This window comes from Apodemus sylvaticus, chromosome 2 (genome assembly GCF_947179515.1).
Source record: "Apodemus sylvaticus chromosome 2, mApoSyl1.1, whole genome shotgun sequence".
In the NCBI taxonomy this organism is placed as follows: domain Eukaryota; kingdom Metazoa; phylum Chordata; class Mammalia; order Rodentia; family Muridae; genus Apodemus; species Apodemus sylvaticus.
Window position 1 is genome coordinate 53945633 of NC_067473.1, and position 16992 is coordinate 53962624.

General features: G+C 41.9%; 1 protein-coding gene across 3 annotated transcripts in view; it reads left to right on the plus strand.

Moving 5' to 3' along the window:
* The window catches only part of Ahcyl2 (adenosylhomocysteinase like 2), a 146905-nt gene that overhangs the window by 104473 nt on the left and 25440 nt on the right, over positions 1–16992 (plus strand). For all 3 annotated transcript variants that reach the window (XM_052173361.1, XM_052173359.1, XM_052173360.1), the window contains 6 exons: positions 1495–1638; positions 2133–2233; positions 9367–9469; positions 11170–11264; positions 14182–14288; positions 16282–16398. In XM_052173361.1, the coding sequence (XP_052029321.1) occupies positions 1495–1638; positions 2133–2233; positions 9367–9469; positions 11170–11264; positions 14182–14288; positions 16282–16398 (667 nt within the window). The remainder of the gene's footprint in view (positions 1–1494; positions 1639–2132; positions 2234–9366; positions 9470–11169; positions 11265–14181; positions 14289–16281; positions 16399–16992) is intronic.

Below are 16992 nucleotides of genomic sequence, written 5' to 3' on the forward strand. Positions count from 1 at the left end.
ATTAACTGGGCAAGGTCGGACTTGCCTTTTACAGCCCGCCCTCCAACCCCTACCCAGACAGCCCCTCACCTAAGAAATCCCAGAAATGCTTTAATGCTCTGGATGTAAGTAGATCAGAGCACTAGGCCCTCAGGAGAGGGAAAGCTTTTGTAGCTTTCTCCTCCTAGAACTAATGGCAGTGCTAACTGCACTGAGAGATGTAAGGATCCTATAGACTGGGTTTTATGTCCTCTATTCTTCCCCAGACTGCCAGGATTAGAAAGAACTACCCTCTAGTACAAAGATCAAGAAAGAAATAGCTTCAGATCATCTAGCAAATGATTAGCAATATGAAGACTGAAAAGATCTCAACTAAGGCTGTGAATCAGTATTAGTAACTGTCTGTTGGCCACAATCAAGTGTGGCCCTTTCGATCTAGTGCAGTGGTTCTCAGCCTCTGGATTGAGACCTCTTGGGGAGAGGTCAAACAACTCTTTCACAGGGCTCGCCTGAGAACTGTGGGCAGTGGTGGCACGCACCTTTAATCTCAACACTTGGGAGGCAGAGGCAGGTGGATTTCTGAGTTTGAGGCCAGCCTGGTCTACAGAGTGAGTTCCAGGACAGCCAGGGCTACACAGAGAAACCCTGTCTTGAAAAATTTAAAAACAAACAAACAACAACAACAAAAAAAAAAAACAAAAGAAAAAACCAGCTTCAAAATTAGAGCTATGAAGTAGCAATGAAATAACTGTGTGTTTGGGGTTCTCCACCCCGCAAGGAGCTGTACTAAAGGGCTGCAGCCTTTGGAAGGCTGAGAACCACTGCTCTAGTAGTTATTGCTAGTTGATTACTCACCAGAGCATTGAATGTACCAAAAGCAGGTATTTTGCTGGTTGAGACTCTGAAACACCTTCTTCTTACGGAGGTAAGGAGGATAACACATTGAATAGTTCATTGTCAGGGTCTAATTGGGTCTGCAAGAATAGTTCTGTCTCATCAGAGCCAGTCCTAAGAAGCATAGCTCTGTTATGTCAGACAAACTCCTTTTGTGTAGTTCTTAATTACTTTCCCATGAATTCCTTGTTTTTTAGGTTTTATCTGTTCAGTTAGTGTACTACAAAGCAAATTACTTCAGGCATTTAAGCAACAGGCGGGGGAGGGGGTGGAGAGGGTTAATAACTGGCTTGTTTAAGAACTTTAACAGTGGCTTTTCTGGGTTCAGCTTTCCTCTCTGCACATTCAAGCTTTATATCTCTCTGTGTTCAAAAGGAAAAGTTAGTACTAGATTCCTAACGAATGCTACAGAGAGAAAGCCTTTTGCAGGTCTCTGGCTTGCCTTTCTGGACCGAGGAAAGTGTCTTACATAGGCGATGGATGCGCAGTACAACTCCGTGTTTCGTAAGGAGCTTCCTAGACGTCTGTGTTACTTTGGGTGATGCTAATGACTAGTGAAGCCCCACTAGTTTGCTATTGTGGAAGTCTTTTTCCTGATGGATTTTATCATTTCTGTTCCAGCTGCCTCATACACAGATAGCTCTGATGATGAGACGTCCCCCAGGGACAAGCAGCAAAAGAACTCTAAGGGAAGTAGTGACTTCTGTGTCAAGAACATCAAACAAGCAGAGTTTGGACGCAGAGAAATTGAAATTGCTGAGCAAGGTAAAGAAATAAATGCCTTTTTACCTGCCTGTGTCATTTTGTCCTGTTAATACTCCTGAGTCAGCTGGCTTGTCAAATTTCAGTGCAATACTAAACCACATTTTTGTTTATTAATCTGTCTGAGATTGGTGTTGTTCTGGAACCTAGGCTGACCTTACACTCAAGACAATTCTCTTGTCTCAGCCTCCCAAGTGCTGGGATTATAGGTGTGAGTCTGTATGTCCCTTTCCTGAAGAACATGCCAAAGAATCTGAGCTTGGAAAACACTTTGGGGAGGGAGTAAAGTCCAGTAGTTCTGGAGGAAACCCCTGGATCAGAATTGGCATATAGAAGATAAAACGGGGAGTATCTGTCTCTGAAGGCCTCTCAGAGAACATTCAGGAACACCATCTAACAGAAGCTGACCAAGGGAACTTAAATGAATATTTTTTATGTTTTTTCTTTCATCTCTTATTCTCTCTGTTTAATATTCTGTTTGTATTGGGCCTTTTCAGAGATGCCTGCCTTGATGGCTTTAAGGAAGAGAGCCCAAGGAGAAAAGCCTTTGGCTGGAGCCAAAATTGTGGGTTGTACACACATCACTGCTCAGACAGCCGTGAGTTCTTTTCTTCTTAATAAAAGTTAATAATTGCACCAGTTATTGAATGCTTGCAACTGCCAGTACCAGGCTAACAATATTATTTCATTAATCCTCATAAAGCTATGTTGTAGGCAGGGGTTCCTTTTTCCATTTTGTAAACAAGGAAACCAAGGCCCAGAATGCTTGAGTAATTTGTCAGGGTTGTACAGCCAGGAAGACCCAGGCTAAGCCTGCGCAGGAGTATGCAAGTGAGCATGGGAGTGCTTTCTCCGTCTCATACTTCCCCACCCCCTGCCCAGTGTCCTCTCCGAGGCTGTACACATGAGCATATAGAGCTGGCTTCAGCAGCAAATAAGAGAACTGATTCAGCCTGGCCTCAGCATCGAGGAACTTGCTATATTGTGTTGCCAAAAGTCCATCTGGAAGGCCGGCTGTGGCCCGGAGTGGGGCAGTTCTGTTTTACCTCTTTGTGATTTTTTTTTTCAGAACTGTCAGCACAGTTTGCCTACTTCATACAGGCTGACATACGTGTTTACAGCTACATAGTCACCAAGAACACTATGGAAAGGAAGGACTGTTTGTTCTGCTCTCCTAAGAGCAGGAAGCCTTTGCTGAGGTCCTGCAGGGTAGTCCAGCGTGTCACCCTGAGCAGGACTGGTTACATGCCCCTGCTGTACTAGGTCTAAGAAGGGATGAGAATCCCCATGATTGGCTGAGACCGGAGATTCCTACACTCAGTAGAGTTATCTCCCATTTATAAGCAAGGTACTTTCAGTGCCCCTGAATTATTCTGAAGTAGAACTTAGATACACCATAATCTATATGTGATATACAATTTAAGAATTTTTAATATAAAATCAGAACTATAATAGGAAGAAATAAAAATTATAATAAAAATATTTTCAATATGTAAATGCGTAAGCAAAACTGTAATAGAATAGTCTCATGTCTGTACTACTATAGATAGAAATGTAGGGGGCTTGTCTTATGTGAGTAGGTGTTTTGCTTGTGAGTATGTAGGTGTTCATGTGCTGCAGTGCCTGCAGAGGTCAGAAGAGAGCTCTGGACACTCCAGAAATGGGATTACAGACTGTGGGTGCTGGGAAACAAACTCAGCTTTCAACTGTTGAGCCATCTCTCCAGCTCATGTTGTTTGTTTGTTTGTTTGTTTGTTTGTTTGTTTGAGGCAATATCTCATGTAACCTGTACTGGTCTCTCTAACTTGCTATTGTAGCTAAAGATAACTTCGAATGTGCAATCCTTCTGTTTCCCTTCACTACCGTGCCTGGCATTATGTCCAGAGCATTAGAACAACATTTTCATTGATTTCTATGAAAGTAAAGGCAAATCTTCCCAACTCCTGAACAGCCACAGTGAAAAATGAGCATTCTCTATTCACTGACACAATTGTTGCATTCCTAGAAGGACTGTTACTGAAACTATAAAAAAATACTTCTGTCAGTACTAAAGGTAGAATTAGTCTCTAAGACCAAATTTTAGTTATGGTCTTCACCTACATGAACTTTCACTGGGACAAATGTAGTTTATACCAGATCAGCAGTTTTTTGTTGTAAGTGGCTATCCTAATCGTCAGTGTTACAGATCCCTGGCCCTTCCCACTAATAACAACAGCACCCCCACAATCACTGTGAGAAACTCAGTGGTCCCATAGTACTCTATATCTCCTCTTTTGAGTTGTCATCCAAAATGTAATAGGTTTGGAGTTCCAAATACATTGAGATCTGTAGGAAAATTGTTGTGTTGAAAATGTTCTAGCACTCTTTATAGGACGTATAAAATCTAAGTCATCTTCCTTCTCTTCTCTTTTTCTTCTAAGACAGGGTCTCATGTAGACAGGTGGCCTGCTAGCTGCTGGGTAGCTCGTGATCTCTTTCCTGTCTCAATCTCTCAGATGCTAGAATTATGAGTGGTGTATGCCACCATGCAAAAGGCTATTGTGGTTTGTGTGTGTGTGCGTGTGCGTGTGCGCATGCGCGCGCGTGTGTGTGTGTGTATGTGTGTGTGTGTGTGTGTGTGTGTGTGTGTGTAGGCCAGAGGTGGGGATCTTCGGTCACTATCTTATTTTTTGAGAAGGGTTTCTCACAGCTTACTGATTGGCTAGACTGGCTGGCCTGAGAGCTTCAGAGTCAGACCTGTCTCAGCTCCCCCATCACCAGGCTGGCAGAGGCACTCCATGGCACCCCACTTTTACATGGGTGTTGGTGATCAGAATTCAGGTCTCCATGCTTGCACAACAAGCACTTTACCCACTGAACCAGCCTTTTATTTTGTTTTCAGACAAGGTCTCATGCTAACAAGGGTCTCAAGCTGACATTGAATTTGGTTTGTAGCAGATGAAGTTGGTACTGGTCAAACACCTGATCTTCCTGCTTCTCTTTCCTGAGTGCTGGGATTTCAGACATGTGTACCACACTGAGTTAGTTAGTTAGTTAGTAGGTAGTTAGTTGGGTAGTTAGGTAGTTAGGTAGTTGGGTAGGTAGTTGGGTAGGTAGCTAGGTAGGTAGTTAAATTGTTTGTTTTTTCAGTGCAGGAGGTTGAACCCAGGGCCGTATGTATCCTAGACATGCATTCCTGTCTCTGTCCTATCCTGTTCCTGAGCTTTAACCCCAGCACATCAATCAACTGGAAAGAAGCTGTCTGTCCCTCAGCACACGCTTCATGGTCACACTGTTATTGAAGGGCAAACAGAGATTCCTTAGAAACAGATAGCATCTGAATTCCCTCTGAGACTGCTGAGATAAACGTCTCTGAGGAAAAGAATACCCTGAATTCCTAAAATTAACACAATAAACTAAAAAGTAATTTCTTTTTGGAGCTATAGACTAATGAATTGAGGCAAAGCATGCTTAAAACCTTTCCTAGGCCTCTCACATGAAAATTCAGAATGGTAGCTTAAAATAGGAAGTCCTCTACGTACTGGCTGATGTTGCTCAGTTATATCTAGTTTGCTTTTATCTCAGACTAACTGATCATCACCCCCTTTTGGACCTCCCTCTATTTTCCTGAATGAATGAATTATTATTAATTTACCAATTTAATATCATTTTATTATTTCTACCCTAAATTTTTTCTTTACCCTTATGAATATTTTTTCCTTTTGTTTTTAATCTCTGTAATTTTTCTGATTATGTTTGTGTTAATTAAATAATATTCTAATATTACCTCTGTGTAATAGGATATAAAGACAGAGGGCTAGAGATGTAGTTTAGTTAATGGAGCGCTTACCTACCACCACAAAGACGTGGGTTTGATCCCCGGCACCATTAAACCCAACATGGCAGTGTGTTCCTGTGGCCCCAGCTCTAGCACATCTGGCGTGAATATTACAAACAAGTACAGGATCATCCTCCACTACTTAGTGAACTAGCTTGTGGCCAGCCTGGGCTATTGGGTAAGATCCAGCCCCTCCGAAAAGAAAGAAGGAGGGAAGAAGGAGGAATCTCCTATGCCCCTTCTAGTATGTAGCTCATCGTTTCTTAGTTAGGTCTTCTAATCTAATTTCATTGCTGTTGCTACTAAATTATATAATAAAATTAAAGTTGAGGAACTGGAGAGACATGGCTCAGCAGTTAAGAGTGCTTGCTACTCTTGCAGAAGACCAGACTTTGTTTCTTAGCACCCGTGTTGGAGGGCTCACCATGGCCTGTAGCTCCAGTTTCAGACTATCCAACACTCTCTTCAGGCTTAGCAGCAAAGGAATTTACCCTCTGAGCCACCCTGCTGGTACCTTGTTTTTAATTTTTTAGATGCTCTCACTATGTAGGTAGATTCCAAAGTAACTTGAAATTGTCTATGTATCCCAGACTATCCTTAAACTAACCATCTTCCTGCCTCCTGAGAGCAAGGATTAAAGTATACGCCACACCACACTTGAAAATTTTTGAATGCAAGTTCTTAGTTTCATTATGGTTGAAAGTTGTATGGAGTGACTTTACATTCCTTCAGCATCTTCTCCATATCCAACCACTGTTTCCTGTTCTTATTTAATGAGTTATAATTTATTATTTTCAATATATTGATGCTTATTTTATCCTCAGTTTGGCTTACTTTTAGGAAATTGTTTAAGTCTCTGTCTCTCTCTGTCATTCTCTGTCTGTCTCTCTGTCTCTCTATCTCTCTCTGTCTCTGTGTGTGTGTGTGTTTCTCTCTCTCCCCCCACCCCTCTGTGTCTGTGGAGTAGGCAGGGTGTGTGTGTGTGTGTGTGTGTATTCCTGTTTCACTTTGTTTTTTGAAACAGGATCTCTTCACTAGCCTGGTGCTCTCCAAGCAGGCTAGGGTAGCCAGGCAACAAGCCTCAGAAATCTTCTGTCAGCCTTTTTTCCCCCTTAAGTTTGTTTAACATGAAAATTCTGGAGATCAAACTCAGGTCCTCATGCTTGCTAGGCAAGCACTTTCCGACTGAGTGGTGTCCCAGCCGTTGTCTTTGTCCTTTGGCCCTTTCTTTTCATTCCTTGCTTCTGGAACATGATGATCTACTCTTATCTACTCTTCCCCATACACGCCTTGGAATGAGACCTTTCTAAAGGAACTCACAAGGGCTACTTTCAGTGGATCTTGGCACTATTCAGCTATTGTTCCTGGATACTCTTTCGTTAATTTTGGAAATGACTGCTCACTAACTCTAAATGGATTTGCTGATTTGCTGTGCCCTGTTCTCTTTGCTTTTGGGAACTTCAGTGACATGTGTCAGATCATTTAATAATATCCCATTCATCTTGGGTGGTCTGTTCTGTTTGTTTGGTTTTGTTTTTCCTACTCTCCTTTTCTCTTTGTGTTTTAGTTTGTGATTTCTATTCTGCTGTCTTTAAGGTGTTTTTGAAAGTGCCCAGTCCTGAGGCTGGAGGAGATGGCTCAGTGTTTAGAGCACCGACTGCTTTTCCAGAGGTCCTGAGTTCAATTCTCAGCAACCACATGGTGGCTCGCAACCATCTGTAATAGGATCAGATGCCCTCTTCTGGTGTGTCTGAAGATAGCCACAGTGTACTTAGATATAATAAATAAATAAATCATAAATCTTAAAAAAAAAAAAAGAAAGAGAGAAGAGAAGAGAAGAGAAGAGAAGAGAAGAGAAGAGAAGAGAAAGTGCCCAGTCTGGAAAGGATTCTCTACATGGTTTTTTTGTTACTTTGTGATTTGTTGTTTCTGGCTTTGTATTTGACTTGATTTTATAGTTTCCATCTCTCCCTGATAACTTCCCTGTTTGCGAACATTGTTATCTTTTTTTATTATCTTAAACATTTATCATTAATCATTAGTTTTTATTTATTTTGCTGCTTTTTTTTTCTTTTTGAGACAGCCTCTCTTGTACGGAGCCGCCCTTGAATTTAAACTTACCTCATAGCTAAGGATGACCTTGAATTTCGAGTTTTTTCCTCCTGAGTGCTAGGATTACAGGCATGTGCCACCACACCTAACTTCCATAGCGCTGAAGATCAAATCTAGGGCTTCAAGCATGCTAGACAAATGAACTTCCAACTTTTGTTTTCACATCTTCAAAAGCTTGATGAGTTTTTCATTTCAGTCAGAGTCATGAGCTGCCTGGAATTTCAGTTGGGCTGAGCCCTGTAGGCTTTTCGTTTCTTCAGCAGTGGGCTGAAGATTGTAGGTTCCTCAGCCTGATTATAGGTGAGTGAAGGCTTGCCCTGGTGTCTGTTGCTCTGGCCTCAGCTCTCAGCTACTTGTACCCCAGTGTGCCACAGAGGGGTCCCCTCAGAGGCCTGCCCTACCTGTAACCATCGACTGATGCTTTGTGGGAGGGTGAGAGTCTTGAATCTTCTGATCCAGTCAGTCCTAAGCAGGCCTCCGTGAAGGGAGGGCTTTCCTGGTGTCTTTATTGCTTTCTAGAGCAGCCGATTTTTTTTTTTCTTGGTAAGTCTGGCCGAAGATATTTTTCTGGTCTTCTGTGGAGAAAGAGAAGTAATGGATCTTTTAGTATTATAAATAGTGACCCACCCTGGGCTCAAGACAGTCCCTGGGAATTTCCCAATTTTGCTTTCCTCTCCCCCATGAAGAGTCTTTGCATGGCTCTTATCACAGCATGATTGCTAAGCTTCTGTTACTTAAGGCTTTTGCTTCCTGTGTACTGGCAGTCAACCCCTTGGCTCTAGCTTTCCTTGTGAGTGCTGGGCAGGTTCTCCTGGAAAGGACCTTGCCTGTGAGTATGAAAGCTTGTGACTAGTTGGAGCAATGCAAAACTCCAAATTACACACTTTCTTTCTCCATTTACTCTTTAATTTAAATTTTAGCAAGCTTTTCTTAACCTTATATATGCAACTACCATTTCCTTCCATGCTTTGCGAGAAATGAAACAATCCCAGTCTACATCAGGGTCTCAGACTCCAAACTGACCTCAAACATTCAAGAATGACTTTGAATATCTGGCTATCTTCCCTTCACTAACCAGTGCTGGATTCCAGGCCTGTGCCACTGTGCTGGCAATTAGGATTAGGTGCTGGGAATCCTGTATGTGAGGCCAACGCTCTGCATCCTAGCTCTACGTAGTCGTTTCACATTCAAACTGTCTTGCTTTGTGTGTCTGAAACAGAACAAAAACTGTATGTCTGTATTTTGATAAAAAAACATTCTCAGAAATTCTTAATTAAGTCTTACTGGGGAAAGTATAGAGTCTTACTGGAACCTACTATGTTGAAAATAGTGAAGATGTTCTATAAAATACAACTTGAACAACTTGGCCTCAGGCTGGAGAGATGGCTCAGTGGTTAAGAGCACTGACTGCTCTTCCAGAGGTCCTGAGTTCAATTCTTAGCATCCACATGGAGACTTACTGTATTGGGATCCGATGCCCTCTTCTGGGGTGTCTGAAGGAGCGATAGTGTACTCACATATATAAACAAATCTATGAAAGAAAGAAAGAAAGAGAGAGAGAGAGAGAGAGAGAGAGAGAGAGAAAGAGAGAGAGAGGGCCTAGTTTACTCCTGGTGTATAATATCATTAAAGATACAAATGTAGCCAGGAGTGGTGCAGTGCCTGCAATCACAACACTTGAGAAGTGGAAGGAGGGGAGCAGGAGTGCCTGGCTACGGAGACCCTGCCTTTAGCAGAAGATAAACTAAGGCTTGAGCAGTTGTCTGATGCAGGCGTGGTTATCTCCCCACTCTTTAACTCAGGTGCTTATGGAGACTCTGGCTGCTCTGGGGGCACAGTGCCGATGGGCTGCCTGCAACATCTACTCCACCCTCAACGAAGTGGCTGCTGCCCTCGCAGAAAGCGGTAAGAGCTGGACTGTGTTCTGTCTTTATCTAAGATACGTCTTCAAGAAGTTCCAGTGTTTCAAAGTAAATCGTTAAGGAAGATTACAACCTTAAGGCTGTAAGGCAGCAGCCTTTGGAGAAATAGATCCTGTTGCTATGTTCTCTTGGAGGGCTTCTTTCGTCAACCATGATTTCGTTAACTGTTGGCAAAAAAATTTCGTTTTTACTGTTGGCAAATAGCTGCCTGTATCTCATGTTCTAGTCACACTGCTTCCATTCACGAAGAGACCACCAGTGAGCACTCCTCACCCTCAAGGTCGTCTGTAACCCCTGAGCCACAGTTTGTGGCCCTGTGGGTCTTTCAGTAAACGGCTTGCCCTGCCTTGATGTTTAGTTTGCTTCAGCAGCTGAAAGGACTTGTCCTGGCAGACTAATTGATTACAGTGTCCACTAAGGCTTGAAGGACAAAGGAAAGAAAATTTTGAATTCTGTCAGCTTTCTCTTTTCCCTCTGTGTACTATATGGTTTGGAAACCAAACTACTTCTGAGCTCTTGGGAGATCCCAGGACAAGCCTACAGAACACGCCTCTCTCCTGTTGCTACTACTCTTGACATTTCATTAGTTCTTGAATTAATTTATAAAATTTACTCCTTATATATGATAGAAAATTGTAAAAATATTAAGTATATATCCAGTAAATTGTAAGTAGGCATTTATTTTTGTCTTTTTTTCCTACCAAATGACTATTGATAATTAGAAATATCTTTGCTCTCACAATATTATATTGTGGTAGAGAAGATTACATACTTACATAAATGATAATAAAAAGACTGGTTTGATAAAATGCCATAACTGCTAAACCCATATTCGAGAGCAGGCACGGTGACATTCCTGTCATCCCTGCTTCTAGAAAGGTTGAGGCCTAAGGATCATAGTTCAGGACTTGCTTGGGAAGCTTAGTAACTCTTGTCTCAAAATAAAAATTTTCAAAAAGAAAGTTGAGGATCATGGCTCACACCTGCAGTCTCAGCCCTTAGAAGGCAGAGGTGTGAGAATTGCCACAGGTTTGAGGCTGGCCTGGACTCCACAGTGAGATGTTGTCTCAAAATACCTACATGAAAAGTAATGAGTGAGTGAATGAATAAGTAGGGCTAGCATGCCCTTCAGAGGTGACACTGTCCTAGTGTCCTCTGTGAGCCCAGCTTCATTCTCCAACACTACAAAAATAAGTAAACCTTTGCTCAGTAATACATAAACTTAAACCAACAGATTAGAAACTTCAGATTCTTTTGGTTCTCACCCAGCTAAGTTAATCAGCCTGCACAGTGGACATGACACTTGACTGGGCTATGATGTGGAACAAGCAATTTAGTAGGTAAGAGTCCGAGAGTTTCCCTGTGAGGTGTATGGAGATGCAGACAGAAGACAGTGGGCTTGGGGCTGATGAGACTGACAGCTGAGCGGACTGAGAACATGTTTCTGGTTTCCTCTCTTCCCTCCAGTAGTCCTATTTTTAGCAACCCTTACATTCTTGCTGCTTGTCCTTTGAGCCAAGAGCAGAGTAGCCACTACAGGAAAATGAATGACTAAGGGGACTTGAAGGCAATGTTAACCAGGAAAAAAAATTAATCCAAAGAATAGAGCAAAATGAAAAAGGTTTGGGATTGGCCCTTTGATAACATTTAATAGTTTTCCTTTGTTCTTTTGATTATTTTTAGGGTTTCCCGTCTTTGCCTGGAAAGGAGAGTCAGAAGATGACTTTTGGTGGTGCATTGACAGATGCGTGAATGTGGAGGGCTGGCAGCCCAACATGGTGGGTCAGATTCTGTGAAGAATACCTCTACGTACTGAACTTGTTAAAACTGCAAAGAATCTTACTTAGCTCAGTGTGGTGGTGTACATCTGTAACCCACTTTCAGGAAGCTGAGACAGGCAGGTCTGGAGTTTGAGGCCAGCCAGGAAGCTTTTGCATTTATTAGTAACATGAAAATGCTACCCAGGATTCACACATGACTGGCTAAAATGCAGACGTGAAGCTTTCTGTCCCCTTTTCACAGTTGCTCCAGTAATAGTACGATAATCCTCAGCCAACAGACGCGGAAAGCACAGCCGACTTCAGGGTTCTGAGGCACTTAGGGTCTAGAATCTACACACTGAGTTCTTAGTTTGCTTGGCACTTTGGAGTGCAAATTTCTTCCCTTTATTTTGTAGAAGATGACTAGAAAGTTTAGGGTTCTTTATTTTTACCTTATTTTTGTTTCATTATTTTAAAGATCCAGTTTGAGAAGCTGTAGATGGAGCTCAGTGATAAAGCTTTGCCTGACATTCATAAAGCCATAGGTTTAGTCCCAAGCACTGAAGAATAAGAAAAAAAAAACATTAAATATAAGACAGGGGTCCTATATTTCAGTGGGAAAGCCCTGGTTTAACATGCTTGAAGCCCTGGGGGGAGGGAGAGAGAAGGAGATGGAGAGAGAGAGAGAGAGAGAGAGAGAGAGAGAGAGAGAGAGAGAGAGAGAGAGAATATCACATTTTATATCTTAAATTTTTATTTTTAAATACTAAAAGCACAATTATATTCATAGAGAAAGAAAAAGGCATAAGATATGAAATATTTCCTGCTACCAACATGTCTGTAGTTTTACAAAGAGATTAGAGAAGAAAGAAAGGGGTGGGGGGAGAAATGATTCCTTGCTGCTGTTGGCCATAAAATAGGTGTCATAGGTGCGCAGCCGAGAATCAGCCTCTGCTGACTGCCGCCTGAGGTCACATGGCAGCAAGTGCTGGCTTGAGAAGAGGGGATGATGATGGCGGCTGTAAAATGAGTCAGTTCGCCCCAGCAATTCTGGGTGACAAAGAGGGAGGCTGACTGACAGATAATAAGGGTGACAGGCAGGGTGCGAGTCTCTGGGGTAGAAAGCTAATTTTATAGTCATGAACACAGAGAGGCTGTGGCATTGTACCCACAGCCCTTACAGTCTGTGGAGCCACACGGCTGCTAGAAAAGCTAGTGAAGACAGCACAAGGATCAAAATAGTTGTTGCCTCACAAAATAGGACTCACTGGGCAAGACCCGTTACTTTTCCTTACATTATACCCTCAGGAAGAAGAAGATTGTCTAAGATCAAGAACTTTCTGCAGTAAGACAGCATAGGGAGTTTATAGGCTGCAGTCTTTAAATACTATAAATAGCAACTCCTTGCCCCAGCCAGATGCCTTTGTTTAAAGGGAAAATAGGCACTGGGATATAGCTCAGTGGGTAGAGTATTTGCCTGACCTGTATGAAGGCCTGGATTTTATCCCCAGCACTGTGTAAGGCAGGTGTAGTAATGCATGCCTGTAATCAATCCCAGCAGGAGGATCAGGAAGGAGTTACAGGTCACGTGGGAGAGGTGGTTCACTGGGTAAAGGCTTGCTACCCAAACATGAGGAGCTGAGTTAGGAGCCCTAGCACTCACATAAAAGCCACATGTGGGAGCCAGCACTCATTAGCACAACATGGGGAGGTAAGAAAAAGGGAGAGCCCTGGGTCTCTGTGGTCCAGATGGTAAGCTCCAGGTTAGGATTCTGTCTCAAAAGATAAGGTGGACAGTAGGGCTAGAGATGAAATGCAGTGGGGATTGAAACTGGGGTCTTTACCCTTTATCTGTATCCCTGGCTCCTCTTTTGGGTTTCTTGGGAACATTGGTTCTTAGGGATTCTGTTTGTAGGTGTGTAGCAAGGCTAAGAGTTCTTCAATCAAGATTTGACTGAGTCAGACAAAATATAATAATAGTAGGAATAGAAGCAAAGATCAGATGATAGACCCAAGGTTGAGTGTTTTGTGTGCCCTGGACTTCAGGATGGCATGTGTGATACTTTAGTGTTGATCCTGGAAGTTTAAAGAAGACGCATGCCAACAGGGGATGACTGAGTTCTGCGGCCATGTTCCATGATAGGTGTAGCAATTTGGAAAAATCCTGATGAGACTTTTTAACAGTCCTGAAGGGCTGACATGCCACTGCCTTGTGCCTGACTTATAATTCAGAAACCTTCCCCTGCTGATGGAAGCTCTAGTGGGCACAGCATTGTATTTATCTTTAAGCTCAACTTGAAATAGTGATGAGCTGTTCCGAGGCATGCTTATACACCTACATGCTGCACGGTTCCCTGGTTATTTTTAATTTGGCTTATACATAGTGCGAGGTTGAGCTAGGCAGAACCTCAGTGCTGCCTGAGACCTCGGGTGGGAGAGCGCCTGTGCTGTGGGAGAAGTAAAGGATTAACAGCCTCAGGTTTAAAGCCATTGTTCTGCCAGGGAGGCTAATTATCTGTCCTTTGATTTAAATGAAAACTTAGCTGAATTTATTTAAAGTACTAAAGTCAGCAGCTAAAATTGAGGTTTTTAAGATCTGCAGTATATTCGAGAACTAAAAATCTTGATGGCCTCCTGAGCTAATTATCCATAAGATAATCATATGTTGCAGTGTGGTTTAATAATGTAGATAGATAATGTAGGGTCTTCTGATTGACAGAGACATAGAGGCCTTTCTCCTCTTTTCTTAGAGTATAATGACTCTTTTATTTGGGAGGTTATTGTATTTACTCAGACTTTAAGTTACTTTTCATAACTATATGGAAAATTTTAAGCACCTGTACATTGGTGACTAGGAATTGGTACCCGTACCCTGAGCGACCCCAAAGCCTACACCTTCAGAAGACAAATGACAGTCCTGATGCTTCTGTTGCAGATATTAGATGATGGAGGAGATCTTACTCACTGGATTTATAAAAAGTATCCCAACATGTTTAAGAAAATCAAAGGCATAGTCGAGGAGAGTGTTACTGGAGTCCATAGGTAAGATTTAGCACTCATTCCTGACTTACATATAGAATCTTACGATCACATGTCTGTAGAACTCATTACATTATGTGGAAAATTGAAGCTCTTCTATAAGGTAACAAGTCTAAGGCTAGACACTAATTTTAATTAACCACACAGCTGCAAACCTAGAATGGTGAGCAGCTCAGATGGAGAAGCAAGTGGGGTCCTCATGTTTTCTTGTCACTGTGGTGCAGTGACTGCTTGATCTTTTTGGACATTCATTCGGTAAATATTTTTTGAACTACTACAATGAGCCAGGCACTGTTGTGTGCTAGAGACCCACAGTAGATAATAACCTTTGTTCTCTCTCACAGACAACAAGCAAGGGCTTTGGATCCTATCACAAAGTAGCCTTGGATAAAACTAGAATCATTTCTGTTAATCTTATTCACCAATAAAGAATTGAAAACATGAAAAAAAAAAAAAAACCTTTCACTCAAAGCATGCCACCATGGCTGCTTTAATGTTTTCCAATCTTTTGAACATATAAAACTATAGCTTGGGGCTGGAGAGATGGCCCAGCAGCTAGGAACACTGGCTGCTCGTCCAAGAGAACCAAGTTCAATTCCCAGTACACACATGGCAGCTCACAACTGTCTGTAAGACCAGTTCTAGGAGATCCAATGCCTTCTCACAGACACACATGCAGGAAAAACATCTACGCACATAAAAGTAAAAAATCAAACCAAAAAACTATAGCTTACAACAACCTTCTAATTCTTAGAATGGGCTGCATTTTAAAATGATATATTTGTACATACATGCTTACATACTTGCTTCTCACAAATGCAGATACCACAAGAAAAGACAACTTGTGGAAGTTAGTTCTTTCTTTCCACCATATTGGTGCCACAAATTGAGCTCAGCATGTCAGGTTACCCACTGAGCCTCATCACTAGCTCCAGGAGGTGAATTTTTAATAAAGCAAATACATCTTCTTTTTTTAACGAACTTAGTTTTTAAACTCATGTATGTATAACTATGCATTTTATGGGTTTGTATATTGTATATTGTTGTTATGAATTTGAAACTACTATAGGATTATGCTGGATTTTTATTGTTTAAAATTAGTTCTTTTAAAGCTATTTTTAAGATTTATTTTTGTTTTTTTTTCTGTGTGTGTGTGTGTGTGTGTGTGTGTGTGTGTGTGTGTGTGAATGTATACTGTGTTTGTGGGTGACCCAGAGGAGGGCATTAGATGTCCTGAGGTTGGTGTGACAGGTGATGCCAAGCCACTTGACAGGATCAACATGGGCCTTTGGAAGAGCAGGCTTAACCTCCGAGCCACTTCTCCAGCCCCCACATTACTTCTTTTTTTATTAAAAAATGATATAAAATTTATATGAAGGTTGGAAGAGATTGATCAGTGGATTAAGAGGATTGCTACATTTGCAGAGGACTCAGGTTTGGTTCCCAGTATCTACCTGGCAACTCACAACATTGGTTACTCAAGTCCCAGAAGATCTAACACCCTCTTCGGGCCTCCACGGGCACCCGGCACCCATGCCGTAAACATATATACATCCAAGGAAACACTTGTACACATAAAATAAAGCTAGTGACTTGCCTAAAGGCTCAGTCTTGCAATGGGCATGGTAGTGCGTGCCTTTCATACCAGCAGAGGCCAGTGGATCTCTGTGAGAGCCTATCTCAAAACACAAGTCTCAGTCTTTAAAAATAGAAATGAAAGATTTGTATGCAATTAAGGTTTTTAAGATCTTGAAACACAGTTGGATCAAAGATTTTCTCTACATGATCTTTTTTTTGAGTATGAGCTTTATTGCCAAGCTGTATACAGCCTCTAGAAATATGTTATATTTCTCTGTATCTGTCTTGTAGGATGGAATTAGTTATATCTTTTCTTTCATGCTTAGTCTATCAATGTATTTCAGAGATCAGACATAAAACCAATAGTAGATTGCAATGTCTGGTTGTTTTATGTTTTTCTTGCCTCTTTCCTTCCCAGGCTGTACCAACTGTCCAAAGCTGGGAAGCTGTGCGTTCCAGCCATGAATGTTAATGACTCAGTCACCAAACAGAAATTTGATAACCTCTACTGTTGCCGTGAATCTATCCTTGACGGGTAATGTCTGTTATCTTTGAGGTGATCTTGCGTTATTGCCTGACAGTTCCAGCTTCTTCAGTTTTAGTTGTTTCTGGAACTGTTTCCCGTGAGGCCACACCGCACCCAGGACTGTGTAATGGGAACTCTGCTGCTATCACTTACCATTACTGGAAATTCGCTTTCACTTAGGATTTTAGGCTGGGGCAGGAGACTTGGCTCAGAGATTAAGAGCCCTGGCTCCTCCTCCAGAAGGACCTGTGTTTGATTCCCAGTACCCACATGGCAGCTGACAGCTGTCTATAGTTCCAGACCCAGGAGATCTGGTGCCCTCCTCTGGCCTCCACAGGTACCAGGCAGATGCAGTACACAAACATATTCAGATAAAGCACTCATACACATAAAAGTAAACAAAATTTAAAAAAAAGAAATGCAATTAGCTGGTATTGGTATGCAGAGTTTATATTTTGCATTATTTAAATGGCATAACAATGTTTTTGAAAGAGATTTCAGATGATCCTATTTCAGATCATGTTCCCATAACATACCATATAATTCTCATGGTATTACTGTCATAGAATTTCCTGACTATCTAGAAACTTGTGGGAAGAAAGA